This window comes from Xenopus laevis, chromosome 4L (assembly GCF_017654675.1).
Source record: "Xenopus laevis strain J_2021 chromosome 4L, Xenopus_laevis_v10.1, whole genome shotgun sequence".
In the NCBI taxonomy this organism is placed as follows: Eukaryota; Metazoa; Chordata; class Amphibia; order Anura; family Pipidae; genus Xenopus; species Xenopus laevis.
In genome coordinates this window covers 215,001-231,456 of record NC_054377.1, presented here as the reverse complement: position 1 = coordinate 231,456, position 16,456 = coordinate 215,001, and the positions used below count along the sequence as shown (strand labels likewise).

The 16,456-nt window shown below is 47.3% G+C and overlaps 2 protein-coding genes across 4 annotated transcripts in view; both read right to left on the bottom strand.

The window, feature by feature from the left end:
- Positions 1–235: 235 nt before the first annotated feature.
- Positions 236–6,708, bottom strand: ldha.L (lactate dehydrogenase A L homeolog). Of its 2 annotated transcripts, none has more exons than XM_041589189.1 (8): positions 6,409–6,708; positions 3,249–3,380; positions 2,324–2,441; positions 1,953–2,126; positions 1,457–1,630; positions 997–1,114; positions 798–921; positions 236–716 (listed from the first exon to the last, which is right to left on the bottom strand). In XM_041589189.1, exons 2-8 carry the CDS (start codon positions 3,372–3,374, stop codon positions 552–554), a joined length of 999 nt encoding a protein of 332 aa, XP_041445123.1. In that variant the 5' UTR covers positions 3,375–3,380; positions 6,409–6,708; the 3' UTR covers positions 236–551. The 2 variants fall into 2 exon arrangements, with proteins under 2 accessions (XP_041445123.1, NP_001081921.1); NM_001088452.1 differs by lacking the exon at positions 6,409–6,708 and adding an exon at positions 5,743–5,757.
- Positions 6,709–11,265: 4,557 nt separating this feature from the next.
- uevld.L (UEV and lactate/malate dehyrogenase domains L homeolog) overlaps positions 11,266–16,456 on the bottom strand; it is a 16,603-nt gene continuing 11,412 nt past the window's right edge. Inside the window, exons 8-12 of one of the 2 annotated variants that reach the window (XM_018256931.2) lie at positions 16,409–16,456; positions 15,743–15,916; positions 15,509–15,599; positions 12,976–13,099; positions 11,266–12,543 (exon numbers count right to left, since the gene is read on the bottom strand). The exon at positions 16,409–16,456 is cut by the window's right edge and continues 123 nt beyond it. In XM_018256931.2, coding sequence (XP_018112420.1) covers positions 12,376–12,543; positions 12,976–13,099; positions 15,509–15,599; positions 15,743–15,916; positions 16,409–16,456 — 605 coding nt within the window. In that variant the 3' untranslated portion in view covers positions 11,266–12,375. The remainder of the gene's footprint in view (positions 12,544–12,975; positions 13,100–15,508; positions 15,600–15,742; positions 15,917–16,408) is intronic. The other variant, NM_001096241.1, reaches the window with a different exon arrangement.

Genomic DNA, 16,456 nt, shown 5'->3' with positions numbered 1-16,456 from the left:
ATTGGCCAATGGATGGGGCACAACACAGGCCTAAACAATAGACTGGGGATGTTTGCACAGATCCTCGTGGGTGTGGCCTCCATATTCCCCAATCATTGGGCTGAACAATTGGATGATGTTGCCAGTGCCCCCCTATATACCAGACCAATCAGCAGACACTTCTCTGTCACATGACTGAATCACTTAATCTCATTGGTGACAACTTGTTACCCAGAAATAAAACCCAACGCGGCAGTTGATTCTGTGGTTCATTTGGGACCATTATTTATTATCAATTGTCAGATGGGAACAAGAAGGAATGTGGGGAGTGACGTACAGTGGGCGGGGACACACACGGGGGTGGGGTCACAGACAATGGCGCTATATATATTATTATTATAATATTATTCTCTTTGCATGAATGGTGGAACCTGAGACTTTCAGGAAAGTGCATTCTTAGTGGGTTTCCTCCCTGTTGGTCTGGTCCAATGGAAGTGGGAACATTAAGCACACGCCCCCGAGGAGCTTGTTGATGTTAGAGGGGAGGAGACTTAATCAGACAGACAGACTGACTAGAACTGCAGCTCCTTCTGAATGGCCCACAGGGTGTCCGCGCTTTTGCGTAATTGCTCCTCTTCATCGGCCTTCAGCGTCATGGTAACCACGTCTGTGATGCCCAAGTTGCCCAATACACACGGGACGCTGAGGAAAACGTCCTCATTAACCCCGTACATGCCCTGCGGGAAGAAGCAGAGCTCAGGCGGGTGCTGAATCCTAATGATCACTGGGGCTTTATTACTAGCCCTGGGCTAACTCACCTTGACCATTGTGGAGATGGGATGGACCCGGCGCAGGTTCTTCAGGATACTCTCCGACAGATCAGCCACGGACAGGCCAATAGCCCACGAGGTGTAGCCCTTCAGCTTGATCACTTCATAGGCACTACAGGGAAACACAGGGTTAATGCACCTGCCAACCAATGGGCACACAGCAGCCTCCAGACTCCTCCCACTTTACCTGTCCACAACCTGCTTGTGCACCTCCTTCCAGTTCTCCTTGTCTGCGTCGCTGCCAATATCGGGGTGCAGGGATTTCAGGGAGACTCCCGCCACATTGACCCCACTCCACACGGGCACTGTTTATAAATCTTAAAGTCAGTCTGTACAAGTTGCAATTGGTCTTCATTTACTAGTTACATCCTTAGTTCTGCAACTGCCATGCCTCGAAACTGAACGGTTATCTGGTTGCTTGGGGGGAATTACCCTAGCAACCAGAGAGCAAAAGGAAATATGGGGTGGGGGCATGAGAATTTACTAAGCATTTTTTTTTTAATGTTAAAGCCTCACAGTGATTTTTGATTGGTTGCAGAACCAGTCACATGACCAGCAGAGGCAGAATACAAAGGTGAACCGCTATAAGGGAGGATCGGGCCAAATGTGTGATCCGGGGGGGGAGGGGGCACAATAATGTCACTCACCACTCGAGTCTCCGTGTTCCCCAATGACCCACCCGTGACAGCTCTGCGTGTGGATCCCAAACTTCTGCCCCATGAGGTAACGGAAACGGGCCGAGTCCAAATTGCAGCCGCTGCCAATCACACGGTTCTGGGGGAATCCACTGATCTTCCAGGCCACGTACGTCAGAATATCCACTGGGAAGAGACAAAGTCAGTGTGGGTCCCGGGAAGGGACATCTGTTATGGGCCCCTGGGGGGCGGGACATCTGTTATGGGACCCTGGGGGGCGGGACATCCGTTATGGGCCCCTGGGGGGCGGGTCATCCGTTATGGGCCCCTGGGGGCGGGTCATCCGTTATGGGCCCCGGGGAGGGACATCCGTTATGGGCCCCGGGTGAGGGACATCTGTTATGGGCCCCTGGGGGGCGGGACATCTGTTATGGGCCCCCGGGGGAGGGCCAGACATGGAGTCAGACTAGATTAGCCAGTGCAGGAGGGCCAGCCCCCCGTTACTTACCTGGGTTGGAGACAATTAACAGGGTGCACTTGGGGCTGTACTTGACAATGTTGGGGATGATGAATTTGAAGATGTTGACGTTTCGCTGAACCAGATTCAGACGACTCTCCCCCTCCTGCTGACGGGCCCCCGCCGTAACGACCACCAGTTTGGAGTTTGCGGTGATGCTGTAATCTGGGGGGGCAGGAGGTTACCAGAATGGGACACGGAGCACAGAAAGGGTTAAAGTAACAGCACAACAACCTCCCCTGCTCCAGACAGGCGTCCCCTGAAGACAGAGAAAAGCCCCAGTCTGACAATGTGGGGCGACTCCCACCATAAGATTTATGGAGCACCCCCAGATTCCATCAAACCCCAAAGTGAGAACTGACCTTTCCCTGAGACAATATTGGGGGTCCGAAGGAACAGACTCCCGTGCTGCAGATCCATCATTTCCCCCTTCAGTTTGTCTTCAATCACATCAACAAGTGCAAGCTCATCTGCCAAATCCTACACAGCAGTGAGAGGAGGGTGAATGGAAGGAATTATTTGCACCCCAACACTGACCCCCCACAATTCCATGGCCAATGTTTCATTATTGTCCACTCCCAGTAATTTCATGTATCAGTGTCACCCCCACCTTCTGCTGCACAAATCTGAGCACCCCCATAGCAGATTTACCCCCCCAATATCAGATGCACCCCCTTACCTTCTGCATGATAAACCCCCCCATATCAGATGCACCCCCTTACCTTCTGCATAACCCCCAATATCAGATGCACCCCCTTACCTTCTGCATAACCCCCCCATATCAGATGCACCCCTTACCTTCTGCATAACCTCCCCCAATATCAGATGCACCCCCTTACCTTCTGCATAACCCCCCCAATATCAGATGCACCCCCTTACCTTCTGCATAACCTCCCCCAATATCAGATGCACCCCCTTACCTTCTGCATAACCCCCCCAATATCAGATGCACCCCCTTACCTTCTGCATAACCTCCCCCCCCCAATATCAGATGCACCCCCTTACCTGCTGCATAACCTCCCCAATATCAGATGCACCCCCTTACCTTCTGCATAACCTCCCCCCCAATATCAGATGCACCCCCTTACCTTCTGCATAAACCCCAATATCAGATGCACCCCCTTACCTTCTGCATAACCCCCCCATATCAGATGCACCCCCTTACCTTCTGCATAACCCCCAATATCAGATGCACCCCCTTACCTTCTGCATAACCCCCCCAATATCAGATGCACCCCCTTACCTTCTGCATAACCTCCCCCCCCAATATCAGATGCACCCCCTTACCTTCTGCAGGACACTGATAGCACAGGCCATGCCCACGGCCCCCACACCCACAATTGTGACCTTGTTCTGGGGGAGCGACTCCTCTTTGACCACATTGTGGATCAGTTTATCCTTCACGGTCGCCATATTGTTCTGAGAGAGACAAGAGATTATTTTGGGGTCACTGACCCGCCCCCCATTACACATTAACTCCTGGCGCATGTTTATCTCTTTATTAGCCCCAACCCTGGCAACTCACACAGGAGGGCCCCACCCTGGCGATTGGCACGTGACACAGAGAAGAGAAGGTCAGACATGAGTGCGGGTGTCACACTGATCTCTGTTGTGAGTGTGAGTGTGAGTGTGAGTGACTGCAGCGTCTCTGTCTCTGCCACTTCTGCCGTCACAATGTATTGGGGGTCCAGCAGGGAGGGAGGGGGGCACAGCAGCTAAATTGGGGAGCACCAAGAAGGATTCTTCACAGTCACCCCTACAATTTTACCCCAGAAAGAACTGTAACCCTAATAGACTTGTACTGCTGGAGCATCTGTTACATTAGATCCAAACACTGATAACAATAATATTGTAACAATAATAACCCCAATAACCCTAATACAGTAACAATAATACAGTAACCCTAATACAGTAACAATAATACAGTAACCCTAATACAGTAATAATACAGTAACAATAATACAGTAACCTGAAGACCAATACAGTAAGAATAACACAGTGACCCTAATACAGTGAACCTAATACAGTAACAATAATACAGTAACCCTAATACAGTGAACCTAATAAAGTAACAATAATACAGTAACAATAATACAGTAACAATAATACAGTGACCCTAATACAGTGAACCTAATAAAGTAACAATAATACAGTAACAATAATACAGTAACAATAATACAGTGACCCTAATACAGTGAACCTAATACAGTAACAATAATACAGTAACCCTAATACAGTGAACCTAATAAAGTAACAATAATACAGTAACAATAATACAGTAACAATAATACAGTAACCCTAATACAGTAACCCTAATACAGTAATAATAATACAGTAACAATAATACAGTAACAATAATACAGTAACCCTAATACAGTAACCCTAATACAGTAACAATAATACAGTAACAATAATACAGTAACAATAATAAAGTAATAATACAGTAACAATAATACAGTAACCCTAATACAGTGAACCTAATAAAGTAACAATAATACAGTAACAATAATACAGTAACCCTAATACAGTAACCCTAATACAGTAATAATAATACAGTAACAATAATACAGTAACAATAATACAGTAACCCTAATACAGTAACCCTAATACAGTAACAATAATACAGTAACAATAATACAGTAACAATAATAAAGTAATAATACAGTAACAATAATACAGTAACCCTAATACAGTGAACCTAATAAAGTAACAATAATACAGTAACAATAATACAGTAACCCTAATACAGTGAACCTAATACAGTAACAATAATACAGTAACAATAATAAAGTAATAATACAGTAACAATAATAAAGTAATAATACAGTAAGAATAATACAGTAACCCTAATACAGTAACAATAATACAGTAACCCTAATACAGTAACAATAATACAGTAACCCTAATACAGTAACAATAATACAGTAACAATAATACAGTAACCCTAATACAGTAACAATAATACAGTAACAATAATACAGTAACAATAATACAGTAATAATACAGTAACAATAATACAGTAACCCTAATACAGTGAACCTAATACAGTAACAATAATACAGTAACAATAATACAGTAACCCTAATACAGTAACAATAATACAGTAACAATAATACAGTAACAATAATACAGTAATAATACAGTAACAATAATACAGTAACCCTAATACAGTAACCCTAATAAAGTAACAATAATACAGTAAGAATAATACAGTAACCTAAAGACCAATACAGTAAAGTAACCAATATAACCCCTAGTGACCTTAATCTTGACTCCCCTAATAAGTGAGTAACACAAACCCCAAGGATATTAGAGACTCCATTAACATGTTCCTCGGGGGCGGGGCCAGGGGGCACAAGAGGAACCCAATACTCCTCCCCCAACACCAATCAGCAGCAGGGGGGCAACTGTGAGAGTCAGTGGGGGGGAGGGGTACAATGAGGGGCAACTGAATGAAGGGGGGGCAACACTTTGTATCAGTGACCCCCACCAAAGCCCAAAGTCTTCAGCAGGTACTGGGAGTTGTAGTCATTCCCCTCCCTCCTCTAAACACCTCCCCCCCCATTAATATCCCACAATCCACCAGTGACCCCCCCAATCTCCCCAGAGATCAGACTAATGACACATGAACTGCCCCGAGACACGGGGGGAGCTACAGGTGCAGCTGCTGAAGGGGTTAACTCTCCCTCTCTCCGGACACGCAGGGGTTAAGCAGAAGTGTCAGACACAGGACAGGGAGGAGCTGCTGATGTCACGGGTCTAAAGCAGGGGCCCCACTCACCCTGCGCAGCTGCAGCGGCTCCTTCCTCTCAGCGAGTCACTCAGTGAGTGCGGGATGAGAGCGCGGAGGGATATTTATAGATGTCACAGTGGGTGGGCGGAGCGCATGGATATCTGGAGCTGTTATTCAGAAACGGTGAAGACGTCACGCAGTGCGGCTGAGTGGGCGGGGAACCAGGACATTGACTCATTGTGCCCCATGTCCGTTATACTCCGCCCCCTGCGCTTAATCCTCCTGCCCCGCCGGTACTACATTTTTAAGTCACGCCTTGTAGCCAGTGATGTCACTTATGTGCCCCTCCCCTCTCTTCTGGCTGCTAATGGGCCTGGGCTCCTGGGGGTGCAGGAGAATTGGCCCCACTGGTCACATTTCGTTCAGACCCAATAAACCCCCCCCTGCACCAATTAATCCCTAAGGGGGGGGGTATTGTTTTTATTCTCTTCAGGCCCCGCCCCTTGTATCTGTAGCCCCTCCCCTCACTGACAGACAAACTGCAGGAATATTGGGGATTCACAGTGTCCTGCCCTTGTATCAGAGTCTGACACTGCCCCATTGGGACTTATGTGCCCCCCAGTTTGTCTCTGAGCTCTGGCTGCTCTCAGCTTCTTGCCCCAACACAATAAGGGGGTGTTCTACAGAGACACACATGGGACAAACTCAGTTTACCTCTCCGCTGAGGATGTTGCAGGGAGTTGCCGGTGTGTTGCAGGGAGCTGCGTTTGTTGCAGGGAGTTGCCGGTGTGTTGCAGGGAGCTGCGTTTGTTGCAGGGAGTTGCCGGTGTGTTGCAGGGAGCTGCGTTTGTTGCAGGGAGTTGCCGGTGTGTTGCAGGGAGCTGCGTGTGTTGCAGGGAGCTGCGTGTGTTGCAGGGAGCTGCGTGTGTTGCAGGGAGTTGCCGGTGTGTTGCAGGAAGCTGCATGTGTTGTAGGGAGCTGCTTGTGTTTCAGGGAGTTGCATGTGTTGCAGGGAGTTGCCGGTGATTCAGTCTGGGCACGTTTCTTGCTGTGTCACTGCAGGGAGTGGCCTGTGTCCTGGGGGGTTAATCCATTGCAGTGCCAGAGAGCAGGGAGTGAGGCCCGTTACTTCTGTGTTTATTTAGTGAGCGGGGAGTTGGCCAGTTGCCGTCAGACACAAGCCACTCCAGATGTTATTGGGCCCCACAGCAAATTCAATTTAGGCCCCCCCCCCCAACATATTTAGAATTGTCCTGTTTTAGCAATATTTGTTGAAATTGCTCATTAATTAAGCCCACGTGGGCCCCCCAGCAGCTGCAGGGTCTGCTTCGTCTGTAGTTAAGCCCAGGGACCCCCCTGTTGCTGATGAAATCCTGTCACTTTTTATTCATAGGCCAGTGGGGCCCTGAGCCCCCCAAAATGTGGCCCCTCCAGGCAGCTCAAAGGAATAACTCCCAGCACCCTCCAGGGCAGGAGCCCGACAGAGACACTGCAGTAAAATCAAATCAGAATCCTGCCCCTGCGTTAACCCTTTACATACCAGGTAACTGCAAGTTTGCCGACATCACTGAATGAATTGGACCCTGCACTCACATAAAGGGTTAACGCTTTGCCTAATGGGGGGGGGTTTACTTTAAGAAACAATCTTTTGCCCCAAATCATTCAGCTGTCCCCTGCCTTGACTCATGGGCTCCCCCCTGAAGCCCCTGTAACCCCGGGAGACGTGATGCCAGGTGATCATCTAATGGGGCCAATATGAAGTGAATCTGGTGCTGTTTGTGAGCAGGAAACAAGGGGCAGGTACTGAATAAACTCATAGCAAAGGGGAAGTTGTGCTCAGAAGTGTAAATATTTATATATGAGAGGGGCAACCTGTTAGTACCCAGCATTGCCCCTTTGCTCCCTCCCTTATCAGTAAAGCAAAGAACACCCTGTGCTGCCCCCATACGATCAGATCTTTGCTTTTGTTTTCTAACTTGCAGGGGACTGCTGAAATGTAATTGCCGACTGGTTGCTATGGGCAACAAGACCGGTGATGTATTACACAGCATGATAAATAGACCCCTTGTATATCTATTTCTATTCAGCCCTGGCTGTAGGAGCTGCCATATGTCTAACCCAACCATGAACGAGAAGCATGAGGGGGGCAGGTGCTGCGGCCCGGGGACCATATTTAATGAACTGCTCATTGGATCCAGTCTGTGGCCCTTCCCGGGGCAGGGGCCAGTGAGTAGGTGGCTTGGGGCACAATCAGGCATTTCTCTTCTTTTCTGACCCCCTTTCATGCTTGAATGGGGTGGGGGTGCGTTTCCGTGTCTGACTGGTATTTCACTGGTTAATTTGTACCCCCTACTCTCTCTAATCCCCCCACACTTCTGTACCCCTGCCTTCTCACCAAATGCCCACCCCTAATCCTTACTGCCCATGAGATTGAGGGCAAGAGAATAAGAGCAACAAAACCTACAATAATTACAACTCCAGCTGCACAAAGACAAATCTGCAGGTGTTACTTTTCCTTTAACTACAGTCACTGCCCTCCCTGTAAGGGACAAACACTAAATGTGGCAGGACAAGGACGTGGCATAAGGTCACAGCTCCTAAATGTGTGCCCCCCCCTTAATCCTATGGAACTGTCCCACCCCCACTCTCAGGACCGAGTCCCCCCAAACACCCCCTGCAAAGAGAAACCCTGACTGCACAAACGTCCCCCACCCCAGATGCCTGGGTCAGCAATATTCTCCCTGGGGGTCTCGTGTTTGGAAAGGGACAAAATTCCTTGGAATCATCTGAGCGGTGCCCGGGAATGTTAATCCCCCCTCTGCAACTGGCACTATAATGGTACAGTCTGACCCTGGCACTATAATGGCACAGTCTGACGCTGGCACTATAATGGCACAGTCTGACCCTGGCACTATAATGGCACAGTCTGACGCTGGCACTATAATGGCACAGTCTGACCCTGGCACTATAATGGTACAGTCTGACCCTGGCACTATAATGGCACAGTCTGACCCTGGCACTATAATGGCACAGTCTGACCCTGGCACTATAATGGTAAAGTCTGACGCTGGCACTATAATGGTACAGTCTGACCCTGGCACTATAATGGTACAGTCTGACCCTGGCACTATAATGGCACAGTCTGACCCTGGCACTATAATGGTAAAGTCTGACGCTGGCACTATAATGGTACAGTCTGACCCTGGCACTATAATGGTACAGTCTGACCCTGGCACTATAATGGTACAGTCTGTCCCTGGCACTATAATGGTACAGTCTGACCCTGGCACTATAATGGCACAGTCTGACGCTGGCACTATAATGGCACAGTCTGACCCTGGCACTATAATGGCACAGTCTGACCCTGGCACTATAATGGTAAAGTCTGACGCTAGCACTATAATGGTACAGTCTGACCCTGGCACTATAATGGTACAGTCTGACCCTGGCACTATAATGGTAAAGTCTGACGCTGGCACTATAATGGTACAGTCTGACCCTGGCACTATAATGGTAAAGTCTGACGCTGGCACTATAATGGTACAGTCTGACCCTGGCACTATAATGGTACAGTCTGACCCTGGCACTATAATGGTACAGTCTGTCCCTGGCACTATAATGGTACAGTCTGACCCTGGCACTATAATGGCACAGTCTGACGCTGGCACTATAATGGCACAGTCTGACCCTGGCACTATAATGGCACAGTCTGACCCTGGCACTATAATGGCACAGTCTGACCCTGGCACTATAATGGCACAGTCTGACCCTGGCACTATAATGGCACAGTCTGACCCTGGCACTATAATGGTACAGTCTGACCCTGGCACTATAATGGTACAGTCTGACCCTGGCACTATAATGGTACAGTCTGACGCTGGCACTATAATGGCACAGTCTGACCCTGGCACTATAATGGCACAGTCTGACCCTGGCACTATAATGGCACAGTCTGACCCTGGCACTATAATGGTACAGTCTGACCCTGGCACTATAACAGTTCAATATGGCACTGCAATCAGAATCCTTGTGTTGCCCCAGTTGAACTGGTTTCCATTCAGCTGTACTGTGCCAATTGGGAGATGTACCAGGTGATATTCACATATTCCACTGCCAGCTGGACTGTGTGGCACAAGTAGGTACCACGCTCTATCCCTGTGGGCAGTTAGAGTATCAGTTTCCTCATTTGATTGCCCCCGGGTTATTACAGGGTATTTGTGCTCCTCACTCACTGCCCGGTGTTGCCCACCTGTACTGGTCCACTGCCCAACTGACAATTTGTGCCCCCTGGTTCCCTCTGCCCAGAGCACTACCTGTATGGAGTGGGGGGGGGGCACATTAAAGAGAGGGCTGTCCATGTGTACTCTAAGGAGAGTGGAAAGTTCTAGCTCTGGTCCGTGGCGCCACTAGATACACAGGCCCCGCCCCTTGGCACTCGCTCTGTTAGTTGGTTTAAAGGTTTAACCTTTGAGTTTGTTGTTGGATTTACAGAACAAAGATCAGAGGGGAACCCGAGTCCCTTCCAGAACCTTGTGCCAATGATCCAAACAAAGGGTTAATGCCTATAAATAGAGCTCAGTGACCCCTACAGGAAGGGTCACCCCAGTGACAACAATAGGACAGGAATCTCCGCCCCCAGTGACCCCTACAGCCAGAGTCTGAGGTACAGGGGTCGGCTGCTAGAAACCCATAAAATCACATGACTGTATTTACTATGATGAGCTGAGTAAATAATTGATGGAATATCCTGTGGGTCTAATAAGCTGCCTGGGGGTGAGGGCACAGCATGGCACCATAGTTTGGCATTACAGAGGGCACCCCATTTCTGCCACTCACTGGATTAACCCTTTGCAGCAGTCAGTCTCCCCAATGACAGCATTAAAGGGCGGGACTAACAGGACTTAACTGTATCACTGCCTGACTGCACTCACATATTACATCTCCTCGCTGGTACTTAAAGGTAAAGTTGATGTTAAATGCTCAGCAGCAGGACTGTCACTGGCTCATCTGACAACCCTAATACACAACAACCAACTGCAGAAGCGTTTGCTTCCTTTAGCTTGAGAGACATAAGCTTCTTTGTCACTGAATTTCCCCTTTAAACGTATGGAACGTGGCTGTTCTTACTGCCCCAAAGTGCTCATATATGCCCCAACTGCCTGTTACCACTTCCTATACAATAACTGCCCTTGAGTGTTTCTGTGCCAGAACTGCCCGACTGCCACTCTTCCTATACAAGTCTATGGGGGGACTCTGTGAGCCCCTAGGAGCACCAACATGGAACAGAATAAAGGAAGGTTCCCAATTTATTTCCTTCCAGCTGCTCAGTTTAAACCTAATACAGTCACATTAAGCTGCCAGTTAAAATATCCGCCCCACAAATGAATGATAACATTTATGCCATCAGATGTCACAATGTTCCAGATCTCAGCAGTGAGACACATTCATTCCCAGTGGGTGTTAGTACTGGGTGCGACTGGGCAGCACTAACACCTTTCCGGATTCCCACCATTATTTGCGCTGCTGGAATGTTTAGCAAATAAAGGTTTAAATAGAAACAAGATCAGTATCGGCTGACAAATTGGAATTTTATTGTGCCACTGGGAGATGGCAGCAGGGAAATCCTCCTACTGAAATCTTCGGAATATGGCATTGCTGCAAAAGCTGCAGCCACTGTAGAAACCAGCCCCCAAGCAGTCTTAGCTCCCCCTTGACAGAACCCAGGGTACCTTGGGGCAAATCTCCTCCACAGAGTCTCCTGCCTGTGTGACCTGAGAGTGCGGCAGGAGTAGAGTGCAGTAAAGAGAGACCTTGCTGCTGTGCTTACAGACAGACTGAAAATACAAACGCAAGACTTTAGACCAACACAGTCCTGCCCACAAACCCTGGCACTTCATGATTCACTGGATTTGATTGCAGCAGCACAACCCAAACACTGGCAAAAAGATCCAAACGGAGCATGAGACACAATGAAAAGGGAGAATGTCCCGGAGGCAGAAGAGAGGGAATAAAGAGATTTAGGGAGAAGCCAACACTTCGTTATATCCAGAACAAAAGCCCCATCCCATGTCACATGAGGCAGGGGCTGAAGTTTTGGGGTCACTTTGCTGAACTGGGAGCTGTTCCGAGGGGGCTCTCAATGAGTCCAGTTGTAAATTCCATTGGCTCCCACTGACTCCAATGTGGCCCTTTATATAAAGCCAGAAAGAAGAAAATGGGGATCCCTCAGATAATCTTATACTAAAACTCCCAGCAACCCCTGATAGACAAAGGCTTCCCTTGGGCACAAAGCCAGACAAGGGGTAACATCCCATAATAACCAATAACAGACACTTTTATTCCTATAACAACCACTTCCCGTAACCCAGAATGCACCAGCAGCTATTTATTAAATAAAGGCCTAGGCAGGCAAACCATGTGACACAAAATGACATCATGTGACTGCAGAAATATTGCCAGTCCAGCTACAGGATAGATATAGGGTAGAGAGCAGCCGTGTGATTGGCTGAATAAAGCCGCATAACCGTCACTCTCCCAGCACACAGAAGAGTCTCTAGAAATAAATCATTCTCTGTATAAAAATAAAGGCAACAAATCTGATTGGAGAATAAAGGGAACAGCTCCACCATGACAATTTCCCAAAATGAGTGCAATGTGAGCAGGATCACCCCCCCCACCACTTCACAGTCTCAGCTGCTGCTGAACAGCTTCAATGGCTGCCGCACTTCTCTGTAAGGTTTCCCAAATCTGAACGTCTTCCTGAAGAGTCTGCACTGTCCCCATCACCCCAACACTCCCCAGTACACACGGGATGCTCAGAAACACCTCCTCCTGCACCCCAAATAGTCCCTGGAAGAAGAGAGAGATTCATTTAGCACCCCATTGATATATCAGCATTTTACCCCAATAAATTGTCAGTTCTCTGGCTCTAACAGAACAAATAACCTCATGTAATAATCTAATATCCTTATCATTTACAGTAGGGGGTACATTATCCCTTATAATACATGAGTGATACTCAGAGTTCCCTGTATAACTCAGCCTGCAGCCTTGTGCCTTTATATGGTCACAGAACAACCCCTCAGTGACTTCTAATATCCTTATCATTTACAGTAGGGGGTACATTATCCCTTATAATACATGAGTGATACTCAGAGTTCCCTGTATAACTCAGCCTGCAGCCTTGTGTCTTTATATAGTCACAGAACAACCCCTCAGTGATTTCTAATATCCTTATCATTTACAGTAGGGGGTACATTATCCCATATACATCAGTGTTACCTTAGAGAGTGTAGAGACAGAGTGTACTTTGCCATTATTCAGTATAAGAGTGTGGGTAATATCCGCCACAGAGAGGCCGACAGACCATGAGCGCTGTCCCTTCCCTTTAAGCATCTCCAGAGCTCTGGAAACAGATTGAATGATGAATTAATTGTTAAACACAATGACTTACAGTATTCACATTATGTGCAATGTCAGGGCCACCCCTACACCCCCTCCCTACACACTCCCCCCCCATACAATTACCCTACACACATGCTCCTACCCCACTAGGGTATATGTTACATATTGTGTATTTTTGCTGTGGTACCTGGAAAGGGGTGCAGGAAGTAGGCCATTGAGGGCAGAATAGACAGTCCTAATCCATTATTGGAGCTCTTGAACCCGCCACAGTAGGACTCTGCTGACTTGGCAGCCAAAAAAGTCAATTGCCACTTGATTTGCAGTTCCTGCTGAATTGTGCTTAGTACAGGGAAAACCTATGTTGCCATAGTTTTATTGGATCTCTCTGTACAGACTATGAGCAAACTTAGGGGACTGTTCCTGCTGAATTGTGCTTAGTACAGAGGAATACCTATGCTGCCATAGTTTTATGGGATCTCTCTGTACAGACTATGAGCAAACTTAGGGACTGTTCCTGCTGAATTGTGCTTAGTACAGGGAATACCTATGTACCATAGTTTTATGGGATCTCTCTGTACAGACTATGAGCAAACTTAGGGGACTGTTCCTGCTGAATTGTGCTTAGTACAGGGGAATACCTATGTGCCATAGTTTTATGGGATCTCTCTGTACAGACTATGAGCAAACTTAGGGACTGTTCCTGCTGAATTGTGCTTAGTACAGAGGAATACCTATGCTGCCATAGTTTTATGGGATCTCTCTGTACAATCTATGAGCAAACTTAGGGACTGTTCCTGCTGAATTGTGCTTAGTACAGGGAATACTTATGCTGCCATAGTTTTATGGGATCTCTCTGTACAGACTATGAGCAAACTTAGGGGACTGTTCCTGCTGAATTGTGCTTAGTACAGGGAATACCTATGCTGCCATAGTTTTATGGGATCTCTCTGTACAGACTATGAGCAAACTTAGGGGACTGTTCCTGCTGAATTGTGCTTAGTACAGAGGAATACCTATGCTGCCATAGTTTTATGGGATCTCTCTGTACAGACTATGAGCAAACTTAGGGACTGTTCCTGCTGAATCGTGCTTAGTACAGGGAATACCTATGCTGCCATAGTTTTATGGGATCTCTCTGTACAGACTATGAACAAATTTAGGGACTGTTCCTGCTGAATTGTGCTTAGTACAGGGAATACCTATGCTGCCATAGTTTTATGGGATCTCTCTGTACAGACTATGAGCAAACTTAGGAACTGTTCCTGCTGAATTGTGCTTAGTACAGGGAATACCTATGCTGCCATAGTTTTATGGGATCTCTCTGTACAGACTATGAGCAAACTTAGGGGACTGTTCCTGCTGAATTGTGCTTAGTACAGGGAATACCTATGCTGCCATAGTTTTATGGGATGTCTCTGTACAGACTATGAGCAAACTTAGGGGCTGTTCCTGCTGAATTGTGCTTAGTACAGAGGAATACCTATGCTGCCATAGTTTTATGGGATCTCTCTGTACAGACTATGAGCAAACTTAGGGACTGTTCCTGCTGTATTGTGATTAGTACAGGGAATACCTATGCTGCCATAGTTTTATGGGATCTCTCTGTACAGACTATGAACAAATTTAGGGACTGTTCCTGCTGAATTGTGCTTAGTACAGGGAATACCTATGCTGCCATAGTTTTATGGGATCTCTCTGTACAGACTATGAGCAAACTTAGGGACTGTTCCTGCTGAATTGTGCTTAGTACAGGGAATACCTATGCTGCCATAGTTTTATGGGATCTCTCTGTACAGACTATGAGCAAACTTAGGGGACTGTTCCTGCTGAATTGTGCTTAGTACAGGGAATACCTATGCTGCCATAGTTTTATGGGATCTCTCTGTACAGACTATGAGCAAACTTAGGGACTGTTCCTGCTGAATTGTGCTTAGTACGGGGAATACCTATGCTGCCATAGTTTTATGGGATCTCTTTGTACAGACTATGAGCAAACTTAGGGGACTGTTCCTGCTGAATTGTGCTTAGTACAGGGAATACCTATGCTGCCATAGTTTTATGGGATCTCTCTGTACAGACTATGAGCAAACTTAGGGGACAGATAAGGAAAATTGTGCTTCAGGCTAGGCCCCCTTAGCTCATAACAAGGTTACAGATATATAGAAACATTGGGGTAACAGTCACCCTCCTATAGTTCCAGGGGTACCAAGGACACAAATTAACACCCCAAATCTCCCCCTAACTGGCCTTCAGGCTGGACTACTCCAAGTCCCCCTTCTTTGGGGAGCACTTACACATTTGGAGTACAAACGGGATCTCAGCACAATACTGGGCCTGTAGAACCATTAACCCATTAATGCACTGCTTATAGGATGAAGTAAAGGACCAGACTCACTTAGGTCTCACTCACCTGCTTGTCAGCTGCTCCTGGAAGATTTTGGGGTACAATTTGCCTGAAATCTGATTTTTTGCAGATGAATCTGGATCCCCCCAGACAGCAACTGAAAAAAGAATAATTGTAATCAGTCCCACAATGCCCCGCTCCCTATAATAGGGCAGAGGTAGGTACTGTGGGTATGGGCGGCACCGTGCTGGGCTGATCTCTACAGTGAAGCACAGGAATAGCATTCACATTTACACCCACCTTTGTTCTCACTCTGCTCCCCAATAATCCAGGCGTCCTGTGCCCCTTCCTCAGAATTCACCAACTTCTCAATCACATGATGGAACCGCCCAGAATCCAAGTTACAGCCAATGCCAAGCACTCTGGTGTGAGGGAACCCACTTAATTTCCATGTAACATACGTCATTATTTCCACTAGAGAAATCATATAGTACTGATAAATATATGTGTCCTGAGAGCAGCAGTCCTGTCCTGCTTTATGGCAGCTGAGATTCTAGCTTTCTGTATAACAGAGCATTGTGTCCCAGTGGCTGCACAGATCCTATCTGATCCCCATTGTAAGCAGCAGTCCTGTCCTGCTTTATGGCAGCTGAGATTCTAGCTATCTGTATAACAGAACATTCTGTCCCAGTGGCTGCACAGATCCTATCTGATCCCCATTGTAAGCAGCAGTCCTGTCCTGCTTTATGGCAGCTGAGATTCTAGCTATCTGTATAACAGAACATTCTGTCCCAGTGGCTGCACAGATCCTATCTGATCCCCATTGTAAGCAGCAGTCCTGTCCTGCTTTATGGCAGCTGAGATTCTAGCTTTCTGTATAACAGAGCAGTCTATCCCAGTGGCTTCACAGATCCTATCTGATCCCCATTGGAAGCAGTAGTCCTGCCCAGACTGGTGCCCTATTACCTGGCTGTGAGGCCACGAGTAGCAGGCACTTGGGGCAGTGATGCACCA